At 46.2% G+C, this 25,370-nt stretch overlaps 1 protein-coding gene across 2 annotated transcripts in view; it reads left to right on the top strand.

The window, feature by feature from the left end:
- Positions 1 to 20,923, top strand: part of brf1a (BRF1 RNA polymerase III transcription initiation factor subunit a) — a 36,773-nt gene extending 15,850 nt beyond the window's left edge. The window contains exons 13-19 of one of the 2 annotated variants that reach the window (XM_058090469.1): positions 3,569 to 3,630; positions 3,807 to 3,888; positions 3,968 to 4,023; positions 5,354 to 5,619; positions 16,402 to 16,453; positions 19,594 to 19,753; positions 20,060 to 20,923. In XM_058090469.1, coding sequence (XP_057946452.1) covers positions 3,569 to 3,630; positions 3,807 to 3,888; positions 3,968 to 4,023; positions 5,354 to 5,619; positions 16,402 to 16,453; positions 19,594 to 19,753; positions 20,060 to 20,094 — 713 coding nt within the window. In that variant the 3' untranslated portion in view covers positions 20,095 to 20,923. The remainder of the gene's footprint in view (positions 1 to 3,568; positions 3,631 to 3,806; positions 3,889 to 3,967; positions 4,024 to 5,353; positions 5,620 to 16,401; positions 16,454 to 19,593; positions 19,754 to 20,059) is intronic. The other variant, XM_058090468.1, reaches the window with a different exon arrangement.
- The last annotated feature ends 4,447 nt before the right edge of the window (positions 20,924 to 25,370 follow it).

Genomic DNA, 25,370 nt, shown 5'->3' with positions numbered 1-25,370 from the left:
GCTTCGGCCCCACGTTCACTATGGCCTTCACTTTCAACGTTCATAAACAAAAAGACAACATGGCTCCCCAGATGGGACATGTCATCTGTAAGCTTCTTTTCACTGAAATCAGGGACTCAAGCCGGCGTCGGAGCTGCTGACTCATTTGTGACTGGGTTAGATGAGGGAGAAGAAACGTCCTTCATCACGACGCTCGCTTTGCTATGCTGATGAGACCCAGGTCATCACTTTGATCGCAGACGTCATATTGGTCTTTGCATCAGAGCGGTCCTTTCAGACTCATCAGTGGACTCCATCGGTCTTTGAAGGTTCTAATGGCCTCATTAGCCACCTGAAATGGGGGCACACCTGTAGAAATGAAGATGTGACATGCAGCGTGTTTAAGAATCCTAAACCTCCGTGCTGCTCTTTTGCCTCTCTGCTTCAGTCCCCCTTGAATTAATAATGACTCGTTACTCATTAATGGACGCTGATCATCTGGGGGTACTTTTGCTCTTCGTGCTGATGTCCTCGAGGCCGCTGGGACAGCTGGGATGATGATGATGATGATGATGATGATGATGATGATGACATTTGGCCGCAGCGGAAGAACACTCCAAGATGGAGCGTCTCCGTGGACGCATTAACAGTTTGCTAGCCTGTCATCATCCTCTGGCTCTGGAGTAAGAAAGCCATCATGCTTGGTGCCCCCATGCTTGGGATGACAGCTGCCATAATGGGGGTGTCGTCTGTGTTCCCTCATTAGCATGGCAAAAGCAACATGGCGTACTTATACAATATAAACAAATGTCTCCGTCAAGCCTTGGTGGGAGGTACCATGCTACCCCCCTCCCTCTGAAACCAGGAGGGGGGAGCAGGTGGTTGAGTGGGTGTCCGCTCTTCCAAGGTCGGCCAGGTCATGTTTTAATAGGCTCGCCCCGGCCCACCCGTGTCAGCGAGAATCTCACACTCTATTTATTGCCTGGGCTTGTTTCTGTGGGTGGGTGGGGTGTGTGCTGTGGGGGGGTCGGGGGGGTCGGGGGGGGGGTAGCTGGCACTGAGCTTGATGACCTCACAGTGCCGTCCAGGCGGAGCTTTCTGCACCACCACCTGCTTTGTGCTGGAGGCCTGGAGGCCTGGAGATAACACGGCTGCAAGAGTGCACATCACAAAGTAGCAAAGTTTAACCCCCCCCCCCCCCCCCCCCCCCCTTAAGTCCATATTAGGTGGTCTAACCTGACACTCAACACCTGAGGTGTTAAAATGTCTACCTTTTGGGCTCCAGGGGCTTTCACATTGATGAGGAAAGGTTGAAGATCATGGAGTGAATGTGTCTACACGGGGGGGGGGCTGGATTAAAAAAACAAAACTAAAACATCTCCATTAGGCCATCTCTGTGTGGAGTTTGCATGTTCTCCCCGTGCATGCGTGGGTTTTCTCCGGGTACTCCGGTTTCCTCCCACATTCCAAAAACATGCTAGGTTAATTAGCCACTCCAAATTGTCCATAGGTATGAATGTGAGTGTGAATGGTTGTTTGTCTATATGTGCCCTGGGATTGGCTGGCCACCAGTCCAGGGTGGACCCCGCCTCTAAGGATAGGCTCCAGCATGCCCAGTATATAATAATATGTTTCCAGTACAAAGCTGAGAAGCAGGCTGCTTCCTGTCGTTAATATCAAAACATCCCAGCTCATCTACAGGAGTTGGTCTTTAGTATGCAGCCCTCGTTGGAAAAAGTTTGGACACCCCTGCTCTACATCGCTCCCACCTCCTAATCCTGCAGCTCATATGCGCAGTGTCCTCTGCGGGGGGGGGGAGTGGACAGGAGAAGAAAAAGAGGATGATGATGGAGAAAAAGAGCTTTGTGGGAGTCAGCAGTCTTTTTTTTTTGTGACTTTGTATGCTTGGCGGGTCAGACTGCAACGGTAAAGGGATCAGGATTAGAAGATGAGGATTAGAAGATCAGGATTAGAAATTCTTGATTTTTGGTCTTCATCTGGTTCTGCTAGCTTGTCCTCCCCCTGAAAGGTCTCCTTCTTTGGCCCCTCCCTTTCCTTCCTGTCTCCTGCTAGCATTCCCTTGTCTTTCTCTCTGCTTCCCGAAGCATCTTTCCGTCCTGACCACATGACACATGTCAGCATGAGTGGGGAGGGCGGGGCCTCCAGAGGAGCTCATTAGACGTGCCGCAAGTAGCTGAAGGAGCATCATGGAACTGTTGAGCTGACATCTTCTTGACGTGTTCTTATTGCGTCAATTCCATCACTTTTCTATGCTGACGTCCTTTTTTCTCCTTCTTTTGAAATATTTATTGACAGCAAACGGTGTGTTTTTCACTTGAACAAAAGGCAACATTTTTCTTGAATGAACTTCAATGTGTAAAAGGCAAAAATAAAACGTTTTTATGTGCAATGGCTCCGTTTAACTCCATATAACATTGAATCCCGGCCATTTTTGATGATCTTGACTGATTTTTCAAGGCACACAGAATATTGTGTTGTTGGGCTAAACAGACGTATATACGTACCGAAGGAAAGATTGCACTCCAGATCTTTCATCACAAAAAAGCTTTCTTTCTACCTTTTATTTCTTCTTTAGTCATCAGCAGTAGAACATACGTAGGTACTACGTTTCAGCAAAATATCAGTTCTCAACTAAAAAGGGAGATACATTTCAAGCATAGCGTATTTTCTGGACTATAAGTCGCTCCGTAGTATAAGTCGCACAAGGCCAAAAATGCATCATTAGGTAGAAAAAACATACATAAGTCGTACTGGAGTATAAGTGGTATTTTTTTGGGTAATTTATTTTCCAAAGTACTTGACCAAAACAGACATTAGGTCCTCTTGGAAGGCAAGTTGTAACAATAAAAGAATAGAGAACAGGCTGAATAGGTGTAAGATATGCTAACACAATGCTTATTCAGCTACACTAAAAATAAACATGAACACAAAAGGTGTCCAGTGTTTATGGAACATAAACACTTTTTTCATGTATAAGTCACTCTGGAGTATAAGTGGCAGGAACAGCCAACCTATGAAAAAAAGTGTGACTTATAGTCAGGAAAATACGGTAACTTTGACACAAATGCAGCCATATACGTATATTTATCCAAAATATCTAGACAACAATGCCACACATAACGCATAACGCAAAAAATGTTTCCTCACTTTGGCTGTAAAAGACACTAAAAAAGTGACTTTTATGAGTGTGATGAAATTAGCAAGCATATCCATCAAAGCTGCAGTTGAATAACGATACACTAAGTGCCCCCCCCCCCCCCCCCCAGTCTTATCATGAGCCTCCGTGCTGGCTCTTATCTCCCCTCAGGCACAGGAAGTTCATCGAGGGCTGGGCCCGCCTGATAGCGAGTGACCCGAGTGGATCAGCTGGATTTTTTGAACTCCTCATTGAGGGGGGGGGGGTTAAGATTAGCAAAGGTTCTCCTTAATGAAGCGCTGCCTCCGTGGTGGAAGTGAGGGGTCATGTGGAGGTCTTCCTATTCAAGATACTCGCCACAAGAACACGGGGAGCAGCGTGATGACGGACCTTAAAACAACAACTGCAGCTAAAAATGTCTTTTTGTGACAGGCGACTCGGTTGGAGGCGGCGAGCTGGACCTTAGCGGGATTGATGACAGCGAGATCGAGCTGGTAAGCACACACACTTGATATGGAATATATGAAATGATATGGAAAATCAATGGCGGCTGGTGGTCATGTGAACATGCAGGGGCTTGACCTCCGACCCCTCACCTTGACTCATTTCATTAGCTGTCATTGAAAATCCATCACGTGAGACCTCAGCGGTTCTTGGTTCATTTTTTCAGTACCTGCTGAGCGACCAGGAGATCCAAGTCAAGACGGCGCTGTGGATGGCCGAAAACTCTGACTACCTGAGAGAGCAGAAAGGTTTGTGATGCCACTCAACAAACCATCCTGTTGTGATGTAACAATGTCAGCCATGCTGAATGGTCGCCGTTGTCTGCAGAGAAACGAGCCAAGATAGCCTTGGAGAAGGAGCAAGGCATCTACAAGGAGAAGAAGGTCAGTAGTACATGTAAAGTACCTGAAAAGTATGACAAGTAACCGTTGGCTGTTGGCTGGATGAGCAGCACAGTCTCTAACGAGACGGGCGGCTAATCCCCCTGTTAGCATGTTGCTTCCGCAACCACACTCAAGTCCAAACTGATGTTGTTGTTCTTCTTCTTCTTGCTCTTCGTCTTCTTGTTCTTGTGGTTTGATTTTGCTTTGAAATACTAGAGAAACTGTCTTCTAGAAACTTCTATTTATTTATCCGTATTGTACAGAATGAAATAGAAAGTGAAACCAGGAAAATGGAAGAAAATGGAGAGCATAGAAGCATATCAAGAGTCAAATTGTATGTTGAGTACTATTTATTTGTACACGTCAGGTCTGCACTTACATTGAAAGGGCTCCTTGCCCCGGGGGGGGGGGGGGGCGCACTGCCCCGCCCCGTAAGTATTCTGTGTACATTGTGTACATAGTTCCTTAGTGTGTACATTTTGTCCCAAATGTTGTTGGCCTTCTTCTCTCCTTTTGAATGGTGAACAGCTACACTTGGATAGAACAGCTACACTTGGATAGAACAGCTACACTTGGATAGAACAGCTACACTTGGATAGAACAGCTACACTTGGATAGAACAGCTACACTTGGATAGAACAGCTCCACTTGGATAGAACAGCTACACTTGGATAGAACAGCTACACTTGGATAGAACAGCTACACTTGGATAGAACAGCTACACTTGGATAGAACAGCTACACTTGGATAGAACAGCTACACTTGGATAGAACAGCTACACTTGGATAGAACAGCTACACTTGGATAGAACAGCTACACTTGGATAGAACAGCTACACTTGGATAGAACAGCTACACTTGGATAGAACAGCTACACTTGGATAGAACAGCTACACTTGGATAGAAGAGCTCCACTTGGATGGAAGAGCTCCACTTGGATGGAAGAGCTACACTTGGATGGAAGAGCTCCACATGGATGGAAGAGCTCCACTTGGATGGAAGAGCTCCACTTGGATGGAAGAGCTCCACTTGGATGGAAGAGCTCCACATGGATGGAAGAGCTCCACTTGGATAGAAGAGCTCCACTTGGATGGAAGAGCTCCACTTGGATGGAAGAGCTCCACATGGATGGAAGAGCTCCACATGGATAGAAGAGCTCCACTTGTATGTTTGAATGCGGTCATGCATTGCAGTGTTCCAGATTCCACTGTGGTTGTTCTAAAGGCAGCTCCGCAGGGAGTGTACCTAATGAAGTGTCCAGCAAGTGCGAAGTAACGCCAATATGGATGTAAAATGGTTTCAAAGTATGGAATGCTTCATCCTTTCTTCAGCCCCGAGCCAAGCCCAAGAGGCACGCGCCCATCAGTGCCAACACGGCCGACGAGGCCATCGGGAAGATGCTGGAGCAGAAGAAAATCTCGTCCAAGATCAACTACGATGTGCTGAAGGACCTCAACGTCAAGCCTCACGCCGCCAGCCCCGCACGAAGGACTGAGTCCCCCAGAGGACCGAGCGCCGCCAAGCTGAGCGGACGCAACCAGAGGCCGGGCCGGGCGCCGCTCAGCTTAAGCACGCCGCTCAGCTCCCTGGGAAAAAGGTTAGTACTTTTCCGAAATGTTCATTCTTTCACGTTGACGTCGGCAGACGAATACAAATACAAATACAAGTTTTGACCAAATACTCATTTATTAAGTACAGGAGGTCTTTGGTCTACTTTTACTGTGTTCCCATGGTGGCACGGAGGTGGCCTATTTGTGCTAAAGCTAAATGAAGGCTTTCTGAGGAACGCTTTCCAAGTCTCTCACTGCACACAGAACACACAATGGTTGATTCCTTAAATGTGTCCTTGTGCTTGTCTTGCACACTTTGCAAGGGAGACGATTATTACTGTCCATTTCTTCATAGCAGATCCTTTCACATGTTCAAGGATACATCTTAAACCTTCACTATATGTGTGGCTTGAACTTCACTTTCACTTTCCTTTTCTCCAGAAGAAGCCAGGGTCAAAAGAGCAAAAGTGCCATTGTTCTTTCTCAGCGTCGTCACGCCTGACCGCGTATTCTTTTTTTAGCGTGCAGGCAACTTTGGCCTTGATGCCACTTATACTGCAGTGTGACTTATGTATGTTTTTTATACCTAATTATGTATTTTTGGCCTTGATGCCACTTATACTGCAGTGCGACTTATGTATGTTTTTTATACCTAATTATGTATTTTTGGCCTTGATCGACTTATAGTTCAGAAAATAGGGTAATTGAATGGAGGGGTTAATCTGAGAGTTAACAGCTCACGTCCCAATACTTTTGTCTACATATTGAACCCAGATGGTGCACACAGTGGTCTGTTCATGTAATAGTGTACTTTGCCATGTGTAATAGTGTACTTTGCCATGTGTAATAGTGTACTTTGCCATGTGTAATAGTGTACTTTGCCATGTGTAATAGTGTACTTTGCCATGTGTAATAGTGTACTTTGCCATGTGTAATAGTGTACTTTGCCATGTGTAATAGTGTACTTTGCCATGTGTAATAGTGTACTTTGCCATGTGTAATAGTAGCGTGTTGTGCTTAAACAAAATGATCCATTAGCGGCCATATGAGGGACAACACCTCCCTGACATAAATCCATATTTAATCACGGCCGCCATCCAATAATAATCCTTCAGTACACGGCAGATGCTGCATGGAGGAGATGGAGATGGATGGAGACTGTTGTTTAGTCTGGCACCGTGTCTTCACGTCCACGCACACATGGCGCCTCGTCTGTCACTCCAAATAATCACCTGTGACAGACGGACAGATGCTCCGCCCCCCCCCCCCCCCCAACCCACTTCCCAATCCTCATCCTCATCCCTGCTCTTCCGTGCATCAGCCTCTTGTCTTTTTTGCTCTCCTGCTCCCTTGGGATTTCCCTCTCTTTTCCCAAACGTGTTTCTTGTGCAGGCCGCTGTCGTTCCGTGACATGCGTTCCCGCCGCTGATCCTCGCTGAGCCTTTCAGATGGACTTAATGGGTTTCTGCAGCAGGCGCAAAGCTTCAGCCGTGTTCATTTTGTCGCTGCTGGGGGAGGAAATTGGTTTCCTGTGACTGTTCTTTTTTAAAAAATCCCTTTGAGTGCAGTTTGCCGAGCCAAAAAGAGGCGGCTGCTCGGCCCTGAATGGTGTCCACCTTCCTGGCCCCGCCTCATGCGGACCGTTGGCATCCGCTACCGTGCTGCTCTTTGCTCTTGTGGCTAGCAAGACTTGAACCAAACATGTACTGCTTACGGCCTCCTTCATGTTGACACGAGGACGTGAGACGCCTAAATCTGACCGACTTATTGGCACATGCTATAAAGGGTTTTTTTCTTTATGTTTTTTTCTTAGTTTTTACATGCGAAACATGCAGCAAGTAACCTCAGAATGGAACGGACGGCGTGTCTCTTACGTCTGGACATACTGCACAAATAATAATAATAATAATAATAATAAACACACAAACGCAGTGGCAGTTGGGTATAAAACGCCATCTGATGTCAATCACAGCCCATTCAAGCATCGCAGTTTTGTGACACGCAAAAGTGTGACAAAAGGCGGTATTAGGATCCGGTATTCTTCATATGACAGCCCTAATAGAATTGTAAAGAATATATTTCATTTAATATGAAAACATCCAGATTCTATAATACATGCTTTTTTGCCTGTGTCCACACTTTAGGGTCACACTATTTACCCACTTTACGGTAAATAGTAAAATCATCACTAATGAGCGTAAAAAAGACTTCATGTGTAAATGTCCTCCTTCTGACAAGATGATTGATGGCACGGATGGCGGCACATTAAAGTTGAGGACGTTAACGTAATGCCGTATCGATTGTTGTGGGGAAATTGTCCTGTGTACTCTCCGAGGGAGGTCACAGGTCGGACAGTGACCTTGTCAAGGACACTTCATTCCACAACCTGGAATGTTGTTGTTCAGCTAGGATGGAAACTGGAAGGTGGAGGTTTTCCAGTTCCGGTGTCTACTTTGTGGCCATCCTAAAAGCTTTTAACGTTCAGGTCTCCTGAAGTTGGTGTCGAAGGCAAATAGCGGGCGGCCATGTTTCCATCAAACAAGAAGCCATTGTTGGATTTGAGGTGGTCCATTTGACAAATGGCTTCTTCCGGAATGGTAAAAGTCTTCCTGGGAAAGCTGACATGTTTCATGAATGAAAAAGCTTGTTTCATGTTTCGGCTCTTTGAGAAAAAGTTTTTTTAAGAATGGATGCTTCTAAAGCGCTGAGATGGTTGAAAGGCAGTTGTCAATGAATCATTGATGGCGTCGCTTCCTGCATCATTCATTCTTCACTTTGCCCAGGTTGCAGCTTTCCAACACAAATGGCCAAAATGTGCACTTTATCTTTTTATTATCTTATCTATTTATTCATGGGGCGATCCAAACGGGTCAGCAACATGGCGGTACCCTCACCGTCTTCCCAAGTGTGGCGTGGAAACGGCCCAAGAAGGATTCAATGCAGCCATCCACGGTTGGGGTGCAGAATGGTCCCCTTTCAGCGTGGCGAGCCTGAAAAGCTTGTTGGTGGGGGGGGGTACTGAAAGAGGGCAGAGCCGCGGTGTCGATGCAGGGGAAGGTCTGCTGACAGTGCAGCCATTGTGCCTTGTTACCGAGGGGCCACACTGACGCTTTGTGGGGCTCCCTGCGGCCCCCTGCGGCCCCCTCATGCTCTCCGCTCGAGGGGCTGCACTCAGCCTGGAGGTTCCCCGCTTTTAAGTCCTTGTGATGTTTTCTCATGGCACCGCTTTGATTGCCGTCTGCTTCTTTTTTAGAACTTTTCCATGCCGGAGGACATTCCTGGCTTCCAGTTTTGTGAAATTCACGTCGATATGATCTGGATGATTCTCAACACTCCTGGTTATGGCTTTGTCTCTGCTACCCATTGCTTTGAAGGTAGAAACCGATGCCATCCTCAGGCCAGCCGGGCAGAAGTGGTCATGGGGGCGGGCTTCAAATAAAATAAGCTTTTCCAAACAGGTTCATTGGATTAACATTATTTCTTCGGAGGAAAATGTCTTTGGTTAGCGTCCGTTTCCCTTCCGGAACAAATGAACGACACAGACTAGACTTCAGGGACACCAAAAAAATAATCAAGCTACTCCGCTGAATGTTGTCGCTGCTCCAAAATGTTGGTGTTTATTTAGCTAAGACATTCCCACCTTTTGTTTCCAGTCTTTGCCGTGCTAATTAAACATCCCAATCCTCCAGCATCATTCCACTCTTTGCTTTTGTATCGTTTCCACTTGAAGGCAACGCGTGGGTGTTTTTTTCCTGGCAGCACAAATTTGATCTCTGAAGGAGAAACAAAGTGTTGACAGCTTTGACTGATGTTTGAATCCACTCCTCTCGACTTCTTGGTTACGACACTTAAAGCGGCTTTTGTCTGCTGTCAGCTAACCGGCTTTCTGTTCTTCCTCTTGGCAATCGGTCGTATTGATCAAGCCATTGCCGAGGCTCCAACCTTCCACCTTAATGCTTGCTCATGGGAGGATGCCAGGGTGACATGACCTGCTTGGTGGTGCCTGTTTAAATCCGGGATTGGAGCTGTTGACTGCAAACCGTTTGGGAGGAGTGTGATCGTGTTCAAATCCAGGTGTGAGTTGGGGTACATTTTGGGACAACTGGCAGAAGTGGGCTGCCTATATGGCCTTCCACGGTGGTCCCAGTTTGAGGGAGCTGACCCCTGTTTGGTAGGCTCCACCTCTGTCACGACCATGCGATGGCCAGGGTACAGGATTTGAACCCCGTAGCTTATATTTCAAGAGTACTACTACTCAAATGTCTGACTGCTGGTGCCAGAAGTGGGATGGTTATCTCTGACGTCTTGATGGAATAGTTGTTGATGGTTCTGGGAATCTGGGTTAGGACTACCACTCCTGAGAATTACAGCCTAATGGCGTCAGAAGTGGGATGCCTAGCTGTGAGGTCTTCTACGGTGTGCCCAGTTTGGGGTGGTTGAGGTGGTGTAATATCCCCAAGTACTACTGTACTTGTCAAGTACTACTGTGACAGATGGTGTAAGAAGGAGCTTAGTTGGACCTCGGCGTAGGTGATGCCTCTGCAGGAGGCTGGAGATGCGTGAAGAAACTTATGATTACAACTCCTTAGCGTTCTGTCAAAATGGTGTCAGAAGTGGGCAAATGTGGTAGTAGTACTCAGGCGTCCGTCACAGCCTCCCATGAAAATGTGGACGGTGGAAGCGACATCACTTTAGCGCTTTAGCACTTTAGCGCTTTAGCACTTTAGCGCTTTAGCGCTTTAGCACTTTAGCGCTTTAGTCCCATTGTCTGCTTCTTTGTCCAGACAAACCCATCCAATCCCAAAACATTCCCTGTTTGTCTTTTGGCCCTCCCTGTTTTTATATTGTCGGGATATGAAAGCGCCTCAGCGGCTACAGCACTGCCCCCCCCCCCCCCCCCCTTCATCCGGCTGCCAAACAGCCCATCCCTTCTCCTTCCATCCTCAGCAGAGCGTTCCAGAAATAGCCCACATAATTGCCCTCTAGTGGTATTTTCTTCCTCCCCTCTTCTGGTCTTTGTGCCTCCATATGTTCTCCCACTTTTCCTCCTCCCTGAACCATCTCATTCTCAAACCTTTTGGAATTTGGCGATAGAAAGAAAAAAAAACTAGAATTCCTGACGGGATTCATATTCCTGGGAGCGAGAGTCTGTGTTGGTTTTCCGCAAATGTAAATGCGAGCCGCAGATGCAGCCGACAGCTCAGCACTTTAGCAGCCAGATGTTGCCGCTGCCCCCCCCCGCCCCCCCCCTGCAAGGTTGCGACCTGGCGGGGAGGCGGCAGCAGGACCAGGAAACGCTTCCGTTAGGAGCTTTTCCAGGCTGGGGCAGCAGATGTCAGTCACAGGAGGTATGGTACTTCTCTATATATTGGGGGGGGGGGGGGGGGGGGGGCTCTCCCTGCCGCCTCCTACTACCCCTCCCACCTGATGATGATAACCTCACATGCTGCTGGTATTTGACTGACAGCTGGTGGATTCTGACCAAAATGTCTGCAGTCAGGAAGTACACAAGTGTACTGATTGAAGTATTTGATTTTGTGGTTCTCAGTTTTTATCATTTGAGTGTATACGTGTATTCACAAAGTACAGCAGAATACAGTGTGGCGTCAGTACCCGGCTGTGCCACTCAAAACACTGAAAATGGCCGCAGTGATGGACACTCGCTCTCGGTAGACGTCTTGGCTACATAGTGGAGGGGGAGGGGCTACCTCCGGTGGTTGCAATTCATTAAAAAAGAGAAAATTAAGAGCGGTAAATATTGCCATCGCTATATGGTCAGTGTATGACAACGTCGTGGATCTGGTCCAGCCAAGGCCGTCACAAGGTTCTGAGGATGCGCAGGATATGAATGAATGTAGGAGACATTCCAAAAAATCCCAAAACCAAATAAGGAAGAAGAAGTGGGATATAAGTTTCCCACTTTTGGCCAGATTTAGTAGAAATACTCAATAGTTTTAGGCCACCATTAAATGTACACAAGTACACACAATCTATACTGCAAAACCGCTGCTCAAGCTCTGGAACCATTCTGTCCAGTGGACAGTCATCAATCATATCATAATCATTATTATATTATTCATTAGCCTATTAATATTACTATCATCATTATTCTTATTCTCATTACTACTACTACTACTACTACTAGTAGTAGGCTAGTATTAACTTGCTTATTAGCCTTCTTTTGCCCTGTTATATGAAATTTGTCAGATGATTAAAATAATTTCCGGGGGCTTAAGAACAAAATAGGCCTAATGACGCCACTGGGTACATCTCCACATTGTCAACACTCAAGGACCAAGTACATACAGTGTACAGATGGAAGTATTCCATATTTACAAATATAATTGTAGCACAAGTTGATAAACAAACGATAGTTATGGTTCCCTCTGCTCTCGCAACATTTTCCGACGACTGAACCTTTTGTTGTGCTGTGAGACGGAGCCGGAATAACGTACAAAGCTTGGCCTGGAATGTTGAGGGTTTCATGGAAAAACTGGGCCATTTGGAAAATGCCCAGTTTAGGATGTGACCAGACCACAGCAAAGACGAGTTGTGCTTGTGGCTTTGTCCTCCACTGTGGGACACATTCTTCTGGGTTTCCATTGTGGAGTTGTGACGGTACCAAAATAACTGATCCACGCCTGACCAGTTTGGCGCTACTCGGTGGAGAAGTGCCTAAAGGGGGGGGGGCAGACCAGACCAGAGTTTGTTGGTGGCAACAAGGATTTAGAGACTCAGCGCTTGACAAAGATGCTTCCACGTTCCTCTTTTGTCCGTCTTCATCCCGAGGCTCTCCCAATTGAAGATGCCTTAGTTGGATTTATCTCCCTCTATATATTTAACTCCCTCCGTGGTCTTTTCCTTCGCCCCCCCACGCCCCCCCCACGTCCCCCAAACTAGCAGTGCTTGTCAGCCGCTGGCTAAAAGCCCTGCGTCAATCGCCTTTGCAGCTCAGGCGGCGTCTCATTGGCAGTAAGCTGATTAGGAAGCGGCCGCTAAAGCCGGCAGCCACTGATAGCCTAACAGAGGGGGGCCCGGCCCATCTCCCCCCCCCCCAATGGGGGAGAGGGAGTCAAACCTTAACCTGACTGGCAGACAATAAGGAGCTTAATCGATAGCAAGGAGACGTGTGCGGCGCCTGGAGTCTTCAAGTGGTTCAATAGAAAAAATGATGACCTCAAGCTGTTAGCACGGTGTACCTAATAAACAGGCATGTGTGTTGGGGGGGGGGGGGTGGTGAAGGAGATGATGCTTTTAAGGAAGTGGCAGGAGAGAAAGCTGAGGGAGGAAGATGAACAGCAGCAGTGACGGAGCTGAAGAAGAAACAAAGGGAGGAAGCTCAAACGCCGCAGACCACCGCTTGTCATCACAGCGGACCAGTGATCATGTGACCCGCGATTGTGCTTGGAGTCGATGTGGGATAACAATAACAATCTGAAGGAGGACGTGAGTCAGCAGAGGATGTTTGCAGGAAGTGGGGAACTTCTCCCCCGAAGGCAAAACACTTCCTCAATGCACAACAAAGCTTCCCACTCAGCAGAAAAGTCTTCATTTGGCTTTTGGAACGCCACAACTTCATCAACCGCTGACGTCATTCCGTCATGGAAACGCCACAACTTCATCAACCGCTGACGTCATTCCATCGTTGGAACGCCGCAACTTCATCAACCGCTGACGTCATTCCGTCATGGAAACGCCACAACTTCATCAACCGCTGACGTCATTCCGTCGTTGGAACGCCACAACTTCATCAACCGCTGACGTCATTCCATCGTCTATTTCGATGTTGTTCTGGCGCTAAAACGTCCTCGTGGTTATTTCTATAGACCATGAGATGATTTACCTGCGTAGACTCTGCTCAAATCTTTGTCTCAACGTTCACAAAACCCCTTTGACTCACAAGTGGAACGGACTGCGTCCTGCGGCGACGCGTCTGCGAGAACGCCACATATGCGCCATTGTTGTTGTGAAAGGGGGCGGGGTGATTTATACGCCAGCCGTCCGAGTGGCACAGCCAGCGCCGACCGAGCGCCAGGAGCCACTCCCCGCTGCTGGAAATGGACCCCGGAGACGGAGATCTGCCCGAGTCTGCCTGTTTGAACTCTGACCTTCACAAGTGACCCCTACCGGGCTGAGATGAATGTGTGCCGTCCTAACGTGCAGATCCGACTCAACCCAATTCTTTCTTCTCGGCTTGTCCTTGGAGGACTTTGAGTCTTGTTTGTTTCCTGGAGGCCATTCGGAAAACATCAACGCATTCCAGGAAAAGGCAGCCTAGCATGGTTGGTCCCGAAATGGTTCCAACCTTCCTGGGAAGACCTTTTTAGTTCCCATGTCAGCTGATGACCACAAGCGCTTGTCGTGGTGATCCATGTTGCTGAGCCCAGAAGGAGAACTTGAAAAGCTGATATGGATTCTTCCGTCCTCTAAACGCTCAACTGGAAGCTGAAACCTGGAAAAGGCCTTTCGAGTCTGCACTAAAACTGGCAGTTGGCCGAGCCACCCCCACGGGGCCCGCCTCGTTATTTGAGATGCATGGCTTCACGACAAGGGTCTCCAAAGTGTGGCTCGGGATCCTTTTACAGCCCATAGTTTGTTGTCATTGGCCTAAAAATACAATTGAACAAGAGGACAAATTTTAGGTTGAAATGTTAAAAGTTGAAGTCATACGCTGGGTCAGCTTTTGGCGAAATCAAACCTAAATTTTAGGTTGAAATGTTAAAGTCATACGCTTGGTCAGCTTTTGGCGAAATCAAACCTAAATTTTCGGTTGAAATGTTAAAAGTTGAAGTCATACGCTTGGTCAGCTTTTGGCGAAATCAAACCTAAATTTTCGGTTGAAATGTTAAAAGTTGAAGTCATACGCTTGGTCAGCTATAACACAAAAGCTTTGGGAATTCTGTGGCGGCTGATAATGGATAAATGTGACATTCCCGCTCTGGTGTGCATCGGTGGTTAATCTCATCCCACCAGTCACTCCTCTCAAATACTGCGTGCCAGGGACGGGTCCACTGGCGTGCAGCGCGAAGTGACCCGGAAAGCTCCGCCTATCTGGGAAACATGTCGCATCCCTCGTCAAGCAGCCTCGCTTGGCTGAGCGGGTTATTAAAAATGGCCGCTCCCTGGGAGAGAGAGAGAGAGAGAGAGAGAGAAATGAGGTTGGCGGCCAGCTTTATCATCCTTTATTTACATCGGACCTCCTCCCACAACTAATTCCACCACCCCCCCCCGCCCCCCCCGTTCGCATCCTTCCTCCTCCTTAGCGCTTGATTGAATTAGCTTGCTGCGATACCCCCCCCCCCCCCCCCCCCTCCCCCACATGGCTGTCGGTCTGCTACTTTGGGCGAGCTGAACAGTCAACAGAAAAGATGTGGTAAGATGAAGCAACAGGAAGTTCATGAGGAACAGGTCACCTGACACGATGGACGCATGATGACATGAATAAGCATGAAGGAATGGAATGGGTCGCCCCCCCACCCCAAGGGATCGGGGGCTCGTCAAACACATGTTTGACTTGGACCCTGAACAGCGGGGAGCGATTCGCCATCCTGGCTGGGATTTTCTCCACTGTCTAGCCTTAGCCCCCCCCCCCCCCCCAGGCAGATTAATTAGGAGCTCAGTCTTATCAGTGAGAGTGGAACATTTACTGTAAGCCACCAGGGAGCGCCTCACTTGCCTGGAGGGGAGATGGGGGGAGACCGCCTGGGGGGGGGGGCGCTGCCAGCGACGCTCCCAGCGACGCTCCCGCTGCTGATTGTGCGAGCGAGCGTCTGAAAGGAGATTGGAGCTGTCAGTCAGAAGATGTACATCAGGGGCTTCAAACTCGCGGACCGTTTCAGCCCACTTGATCGTGTTTAGTGACGGCCTAAAGGTTAGTAACCCTAACCTCCCCCCCCCCCCCCCCCCCCCCAAATATGGAGCAACTTCCTTTAAGCAAGCTGACGTGCCTCAGACCATCTGTTGTGCAACTCAAGAGCGCCGCCATATTAGCTGTTCATATTCATGGCGTACCATAGCTCATTTACCTGACAGCTTGGGGTTTGGTGACAAGTTAGTCGGTTAAAACGGGATTCCAGACGGAATACTTGATGCGGCCCAGTTAAATAGAGTTTGAGACCCCTGATGTACATATTACCACTCATGCCACGGTGTCACAATATGTCATAATAACGTTCATATTCTACTTTTGGACCTTCCCCAGTCAGCACCAAGGGAGCGTCTGACAAGTGTTGTTTATGCTGCAAGGATGGATGGCCAAATGTCTAATTAACACCTTAAATCTTCCTAACTTGATCAGTCGTTAAAGCTTGCTTGTTCTCTAGTGTCTTTCACACAGAAATCCCTCAAACACGCCTCTGCTTTCCCACAGAACCCAACTTGGTGGAATATTGCAGTAATATAGCTCAGCGAGGTTTTCAATCAGACAATCTTTAGCTTGAAATCATTCTGTTGATACGCACTATATACACACAATAGATATACTAGATATGACTATAACTGATATACTAGACAAATACATATACTAGATATGACTATAACTGATATACTAGATATGACTATAACTGATATACTAGACAAATAGATATACTAGATATGACTATAACTGATATACTAGACAAATAGATATACTAGATATGACTATAACTGATATACTAGACAAATAGATGTACTAGATATGACTATAACTGATATACTAGACAAATAGATGTACTAGATATGACTATAACTGATATACTAGACAAATAGATATACTAGATATGACTATAACTGATATACTAGACAAATAATAATAACTTAGTAACACTTGGCTATTGTTGTTGTTGTTACAGGTTACAGCCGTTTGTCACAGGCCAGCCCAGCAAGAAGATGGCGATGCAACAGGTAACATCACCTTCTATTTTAGGGGGGGGCTTCAGACCCCCTAAAATATTCTTAAGACCCCCTAAATCATTTTAGATTTTTCACAGATTAAAAAAAAAATCTGACAAATTTGATATAATAGGGCAAAAGAAGGCTAATAAGCAAGCCAATAAGCAGGCTAATACTAGCCTACTATTAGTACTGCTTGTAGTAGTAGTAATAATGAGTAGAGGAATAATGATGATAGTAATATTAATAGGCTAATGAATAATATAATAATGATTATGATATGATTGATGACTGTCCACTGGACAGAATGGTTCCAGAGCTTGAGCAGCGGTTTTGCAGTATAGATTGTGTGTACTTGTGTACATTTAATGGTGGCCTAAAACTATTGAGTATCTCTACTAAATCTGTACAAAAGTGGGAAACTTATATCCCGCTTCTTCTTCCTTATTTGGTTTTGGGATTTTTTGGAATGTCTGGAATGTACATACATTGATATCCTGTGCATCTCCAGGGGGCTAAGCCCCCCCCACCCTGTCCCCAGAACCTAGTGTATGCCTTTCAGGGACCAAATCAAATTAAATTGAAATTGACGACCAGCATATCAGCCATTATATTTGTACATCTTTCCATAAAAAAATGCTATTTATGGCATAAATATTGTTTGTCAAGCTTCACACTGACTACTGGCGTTGGATCCAACAGTTGTAACGTAGTATTGTCCAATGAAAATAAATACATGAATACCAGCAGGACGGGCGCTCCTCAACCTGTTTGGAGTCAAAGTCATAATAATAATAATAATAATAATATTAATATTAATAATGGTAGTAATAATGTACTTGACTGGACACTTGACTGCTGTGTGTTATGACGTGATTGAAAGTGGGCGTGTCTTTGCAGTTGTTGGCCATCGATCCATCGTAGGAACGTGTCTAACAAAGTCTAAAGATGTTTAATTGGACCAACAACTTCCTGTCTCCGGTCCCAGGAAAGCCGTGGCGTCCCACTCGGCCGTGGCGTCCCACTCGGCCGTGGCACGTTGAATTAGTCCCAACTCCCGCTGGGAGCCTTGGGAGGAATAAATCCACACTAGCGGAGTCCACCAACTTCACTTTCTTTGTTCCTTTGCCCTTCACGCCAAGCTACCCCATACCCCCCCCCCCCCCCCCCCCCCCGCTTCCAGTCCCCTGGCAGGAAGGTACTAAAATCCAATCCCTTTAAGTCCAGATGTCTTCAGCAGCACTTTTTCACCGCTGCAGCGTGATGGACTTGTGTTGGCTCCTGGCCAGCCATTAGATGGAGCCGCAACGCTAGGCGTGTGTGCTGCAGTGTGTGCGCATACAAGTACACTTCCTGTCCCACGTCCTTCCCCAACTGGCTGAAATCGGCTGTTTGTTTGTCACTTTGATGGGGGACGGGGAAGTTCATTGGCTGCCTGGATGTTCTTCCTGTATCTGCCTAGCATTCCCGCAAACTAAATGTCCCGCCTACTTCAACCTCACTTCCTGTTGGGCTTCTCTCTCATGTCTCGTTAACATCCATCACCCCCCCCATCACGCGCGGGGAGAAAACATTTGCGGAGGGGGTCAGGTCAACAAGCCTTGTTCCTTAGCAACCAACACCCCCCCCCCCACCCCCCCCCCCCCCATGGGAAATGGATGTGAGCACCGCCCCCCCCCCCCCCCCCCCCCCCTTATGTAATGTTGCAGATTAGAGGCGATGCGGGCCAGGAGTTGGACTGTACCATTCCTGTGTGAAGCCCACAGAGACGTTCAGCCGGTCTGATGTAGACCGGACCAAAGGACTTGGGACTGACCTGACCCGTCACAGCTGGTTTTGCCGCTTGATTGCTCGTTTGGATTGTCGTCCTAACGAGCACTTCCTTTGTTGCTGTGGTTACTTGCCCCCCCCCCGTCCGTCCGTCTCACTGCCACGTCGGGTTACTTGCCCCCCCCCCCCCCGTCCGTCTCGCTGCCACGTCGGGTTACTTGCCCCCCCCGTCCGTCTCGCTGCCACGTCGGGCTGCAGCTTCACGTGAGCTTTAATTAAGGATGCTGAAAGAGAAGCATCCTTCTTCTCCACCCGTTTAGTAGCTCTCACCTGCTAATTAGCTTGTTGGTGCTGCCGCATGGCTCACCTGCTAATTAGCTTGTTGGTGCTGCCGCATGGCTCACCTGCTAATTAGCTTGTTGGTGCTGCCGCATGGCGCTGATGAGTCAGCAGGAAGGAAGGAAAAACGACGAGCTTTGTTTGTGTTACTGAGTGAAGAAGAGGAAGTAGGAAGTTTGGGGGGGGGGGGTTGGGGGCCCCAACAGGGACTCTTGTCTTCACTGTGGACCTCCAGCATAATCATTATTATTGTTTAGATTTTATGAGTCCCGCCTGCAAGGTGAAGAGTGCAGCTCTCCTCACGGTCGCCATGGAGATGAGAAGATGAGATTTGAAATCAACAAGAGTGAGACTCCCTGACAAACATTCACTCTTTGCTCCTTTTTGGCGAACAATATCAACATGAAGTTGAATCGGAGTTGACATCTTGAATCAATTGAGTTGTGACAGTTAACACGAGTGGTTAGCACGCAGCTAGGAGACCCGAGTTCAATTCCACCCTCGGCCATCTCTGTGTGGAGTTTGCATGTTCTTTTCTCCGGGTACTCCGGTTTCCTCCCACATTCCAAAAACATGCTAGGTTAATTAGCCACTCCAAATTGTCCATAGGTATGAATGTGAGTGTGAATGGTTGTTTGTCTATATGTGCCCTGGGATTGGCTGGCCACCAGTCCAGGGTGGACCCCGCCTCTCGCCCCAAGTCAGCTGGCATTGAGTTTATTTCAGGGCTAGTCTATTAATATCAAAGCTATATATTAATATCAAAGTATCTTTTTAGCATAGTTAATTCTGCTGGTATTTAATTAGAAAATGGTCCCAGGTTCAAGTCCTTGGCGGCGCTACAGATGTCGGACCGTCTGCTTCTTTTGTCTTCTGCTTGTCAACAAGCAAAACAAGTAATGGTGGAAGCGTGGCGGCCATGTTTATTACTCGGTGTCTTTGTGGAAATCAACTCCGGCCTGCGGCCCCACAATCCCAACCCTGCCGGATCATGCGGAGGAAAATATTAAAGATACTTCCCATAATATTCCATGTTTGCTCAGGCTTCCAGCCCCGCCCCCCTGCCAGTGCCGGCCACCGCCCCCCCCTCCGTGCTGGTGGAGAGCGGCCCGGTGGTGTACGAGGACGGCGCGGCGGAGGACGAGGAGGATGAGGAGGAAGAGGAGACCTGCGTCAGCGCCATGGAGCTGATGGGCAGTCAAGGTCAGTGGAAGGTCACGCGCATTTAAATGTCATTAGCTGCAATTAGCTGAGTCACTTAGCGTCGCCTCGCTGTGAGACGTCTGGAGCGCGTCCACTCGTTGGGATCGTATTTAATGAGCTGCACTCCCCCAGTGGGGGGTGGGGGGGCGTGGGGGGGCTCCTGGCTGTTAAAGTTCTCTTGACTTTTCCGCAATAAAACCAGTTCATTAAATCCAGCAGGTCTTCCTCCACCCAGCAGGTCAGGGTTGGCCTCCAAACCGGCTGCTCTTTCAGTCCAATCTTTTCCTTCCTGTTTTTATTTTGCAGATTATGGCTGCGACGACTACGACGACGCCTTCTAGCGATGACTTCTTTCCCGTTGGGGTCCACTTTGCACATATTCGATGTCCACAAACATGGCGGACCCCGAGAGACGCTGGGGACACGAGAAGACCGTCGGGTGGCGTCACGGAAACAAGGGAAACATGACATCGATATGAGCGCCAAAACAACAAACGGGGAGATCTGACATGGTAAATAAACCAAACGCTTCAAGTGGCTCAGCTGAAACAGGAAGTAACATGCTTCCATGCCGCCATCGTTGCAAGTAAAAAGAGTAAACAGTTTGATATCCTGCCATTCCATGCTGGCTCACAAATTAGAGCACAAAAATGTCTTTCTTTTCAGTTAAAAGTGAAAATGTCATTGGAAGAAAATGGCCGCCGTAGCGTGTTCACGCCAAAAGGTTAGCTAACGTTAGCTTACGTATAAGCAGGAAGATGGTGATCCATGTGTAGAACAGCGTGGGAAGTCAGCCGCTCCGTGTGACTGACATACGATACGCTAGCGGCTCTAAAGAAGCGTTCCACGACCGCCAAGGTTCCATTCTTCGATAATTCATACAGAGGCGCTCATTATTTTGATTTATTTTTCTAGCATGTTGGGGAGCTTTTTCTTTCATCATCTGAAAATGGTATCTTTGTTTCTTGTGAATTATTTGTCTCTGGACTAACTTCAAGCAAACAGATGTTTTTTTTTTATATTGTATTTATTTGGGCTTTTATCATTTTTGTGCTGGAAAGAGGACACTGGAGATGTGGCAGTGAGGTCACATGACATTCATCTACTGTATGTATGCCGGTGTCAGTTAATATATGAATAATGAACACTTGTCTGCTCATTTTTCTTTGTTGTGTCTGATAAGTATACACAGAGTATACTTACTGTATACTTACTGTATACTCTGTGTATACTACTTATCAGTTTCATTTTTGGCGGCGTGCATGGACTGGTGGCCAGCCAATCACAGGGCACATATGGACAAGCAACCCGTCACAATCTCTTTCATACTTATGGACAATTTGGAGGAACTAATGATTTAGTTTTTCAACCGGACGTCTTCCACAAGTGTGTAACACTAACTATATTGGATAATACAATTGGACAGGTGACCATAGGGCTGTTATTTCCTGTCTAGAGGGCTCTAATATAAACTGTGTGTGGAAGGCAGTAAACAGGTTCCTGTGCTCTTTGCTACCAATTTCTTTGATAGAAAACTAAGGCTTCCTGCTTAGTGGAAACGTCCTCATCACGGTGAGATCCGTAAGAAATGAAGCACCATAAAGGACGTGCACCGATCAGACATATTTGTGTTTTACTGAATTGACTATCAATTCAAAGAACATTTTTCCCAAATTCCCTGCCATAAGAGGCTGGATTGGAACCTTCCCGCGGCTCAACTGGAACAGTCTGCTGTAATGAGGCGACCTCGGGCTGGGCCTTCTTCTAAAAAGCGTGAAGCTTAACGAGCCGCTTCCAAAGGAGGAAAGATTCAATTAGCGGCGGCGGTTCGTTGCCAGCGCACCTAAAGGACACTCATTAGCGCTCATTAGATGCCGTAAAGCGACGCCTCCGCAGGACTTTTACTGCTGAAAAACGTGTGAAATGACTTTGGCGTGTCGTCTGTCCCACTTGCTGTGGTCGTTGTGGTCAACATCTCCTTCTTCTCAGCTAATTCACCTCAGCTGTCGTTCCCTTCATTAGGGAATCATCTGGGAACATCACGCACACACACGGAGTGACGTCACTATCTACCTCACCGTGTGCTGTGTAAAGGAAACGATGGAGACGTTTAGAACCAGCCAATAGCAGAGCAGCACGCCCCCCCCCCCCCCCCCCCCCCCCTCATTAGTGCACACTGATTGAGTTCAACTTTAGGGTCAGAACCTGCTTGTTACGGGTCACATGACGTACTACATCTTTCCAATATGGCGGCCATAGCCAATGACTTTGGGTGGCGTGGTCCAAAAAGAGCAAGGACAACATCTCCGCTTTCAGTGGTGACAAATTCATCCATCTTGTTTCCACTTCCTGCTGAGACCAGCATGTGTCACTTGTATTTATGTATTTAGTTATTACATATTTATAGCAAACAAGATGGATGACACACTACTCCCTGCTGAGTGTGTGTTGGTTTCCTTCTAATTACCTGCAGTCAGATGTGCTGCTGGGGGGGGGGGGTTTCATTACAGGCAGGAAGCTGACTGCAGCCCACCTGTGACCCGTGTGTGTGTGTGTGTGTGTACATATTGTATTGTTTACAGTACGTTGTTGTTGCAGTACTTATTGTTAAGGGCCACACCTGACAGCTGAGGAGCCTATTGCTCATTGGAGGCCATCTTTTAGCATTCTTTTAGCATTTAGTATTCCATCCATCCATTCATCCATTTTCTACCGCTTATCCTCACCAGGGTCGCGGGGGTGCTGGAGCCTATCCCAGCTGTCTTGGGGCGAGAGGCGGGGTCCACCCTGGACTGGTGGCCAGCCAATCCCAGGGCACATATAGACAAACAACCATTCACACTCACATTCATACCTATGGACAATTTGGAGTGGCCAATTAATAACAATAATAATAATAATAATACATTTTATTTGTATAGCGTTTTTCAAAATACTCAAAGATGGTTTACTGAAAAAATGGAGTTAATTAACCTAGCATGTTTTTGGAATGTGGGAGGAAACCGGAGTACCGGAGAAAAGCCACGCATGCACGGGGAGAACATGCAAACTCCACACAGAGATGGCCCAGGGTGGAATTGAACCGTGGTCTCCTAGCTGTGAGGCCTGTGTGCTAACCACTCGTGCAGCCCAGGTGTTGTTTATTCCATCTATAAATAGCACCGAATGTCTACACGGTTTCAGTTTTCAGGCTGGGTGTTGCCTGTGTAGACTGCATTTAGAGGTGAAAACAACATGAAAAGCAGAGAGCTAACTAGCCCGTGTAGACTGCATTTAGAGGTGAAAACAACATGAAAAGCAGAGAGCTAACTAGCCCGTGTAGACTGCATTTAGAGGTGAAAACAACATGAAAACCAGAGAGCTAACCCGCCTCTCGCCCCAAGACAGCCGGGATAGGCTCCAGCACCCCCGCACCCCCCGTGAGGATAAGCGTTAGAAAAAGAATGAATGATTAAACAGTATATTTGTATGACGATCCGCTTCAGTGTTATGCCATTGGCGGGTTTGGCCGCCATTTTAGGGTGCAGAATCCATCAGATTAGCATAGCGAACACGACCTCGGCACACTGCTCACCCATGAATTGCTCCAGAAGACCAGATTGTCATTTCATACTGACATCAGCGTGTGGGTCATATTCCTGAGTATAATAGTTTTACCCATTGATATACATTTATACATGTTTACATTTTAGATTAGTATTAGTATTAATATTCTATCATATGTAGCGCTACATTTAGCTCTTTTAGCCGCCGCTGTGCGCTTCCCTCTCAGCCCATAAATCATTCAAGTTGGCTGAAAGGGACGCCGCGTACGGAGCAGCGGGTTCAAGCGACCTTGGTCTGACTCATCACGTCATTTTTCAGCACTTTGCACGGCGGTGGGCGCCGAGGTCGTCCATGAATGAACCGCCATTTTGTTTAGCAGACATCAAGCCAACACAACGCCACGACCTCGTCAAAGGAGCTGAGAATAAACCGTAGTTTGCGTTAGCTAAGATTCATTCACGTTAGCTAGCTAGCTATGTTAGCTACAAAGTGTCTGTTTCCTGTCATTGATCATTTAAAGCTGTCACTCATTGTGAAGACGCTTGACATGAATGATGAATTCTGAGCAATTGAACGCTTTCTTTGCAGGTACAAACACGTTGAAAGCTGACAGGAAGCCAATAAGACAGACGTTAATAAAGTGGACAAAACAATGTCTTCTATGAAATAAAGTAAGGCTGTTAGCATACAAGCTACAACAATGAAAATGTATTCATGTAATAATAATAATAATAATAATAATAAGGACAGTAATATATTCCACATTCATCAGCCTCTCAGGAGGCGACGCCAACTCCAACAGATGCTAGCGAGTGAACATTTGCTTCCAACTAAATGAGCAGATGCCCGAAAAGCTTCTCCTCCCCTGATAACAGCCGTCGTTCCCAAACACGGAACGTCTTTATCGTGGATCCTCCACTTCACACGTTTTTCACACCTTTTTCCTTTCATTCCTGCCCTTTTCACCTCATCGGTGCTTTTACACTTTACACTGACTTTACACTGACTTTACACTCAATTTACACTTAATTTACACTTATTTTACACTTATTTTACACTTATTTTACACTTAATTTACACTTAATTTACACTTAGTTTACACTTAATTTACACTTAATTTACACTTAATTTACACTTAATTTACACTTAGTTTACACTTAATTTACACTTAATTTACACTTACTTTACACTTACTTTACACTTAATTTACACTTAATTTACACTGACTTTACACTTAATTTACACTTAATTTACACTTAATTTACACTTAATTTACACTGACTTTACACTTAATTTACACTTACTTTACACTTAATTTACACTTAATTTACACTTAATTTACACTTAATTTACACTGACTTTACACTGACTTTACACTGACTTTACACTTAATTTACACTTAATTTACACTTAATTTACACTTAATTTACACTTAATTTACACTTAATTTACACTGACTTTACACTCAATTTACACTTAATTTACACTTAATTTACACTTAATTTACACTTAATTTACACTTAATTTACACTTAATTTACACTTACTTTACACTTACTTTACACTTACTTTACACTTACTTTACACTTACTTTACACTTACTTTACACTTACTTTACACTTAATTTACACTTAATTTACACTTACTTTACACTTACTTTACACTTACTTTACACTGACTTTACACTGACTTTACACTGACTTTACACTTAATTTACACTTACTTTACACTTAATTTACACTTACTTTACACTTAATTTACACTTACTTTACACTTAATTTACACTTAATTTACACTTACTTTATACTTACTTTATACTTAATTTACACTTACTTTACACTTACTTTACACTTACTTTACACTTACTTTACACTTACTTTACACTTAATTTACACTTACTTTACACTTACTTTACACTTACTTTACACTGACTTTACACTTAATTTACACTTAATTTACACTTACTTTACACTTACTTTACACTTACTTTACACTTAATTTACACTTAATTTACACTTAATTTACACTTTATACTTACTTTACATTTACTTTACATTTACTTTACATTTACT

The sequence above is a fragment of the Doryrhamphus excisus genome, chromosome 13 (genome assembly GCF_030265055.1).
Source record: "Doryrhamphus excisus isolate RoL2022-K1 chromosome 13, RoL_Dexc_1.0, whole genome shotgun sequence".
NCBI classification, from domain to species: Eukaryota; Metazoa; Chordata; class Actinopteri; order Syngnathiformes; family Syngnathidae; genus Doryrhamphus; species Doryrhamphus excisus.
The sequence above is the reverse complement of the archived record's forward strand: the minus strand, read 5'-3'. Positions and strand labels throughout refer to the sequence as shown.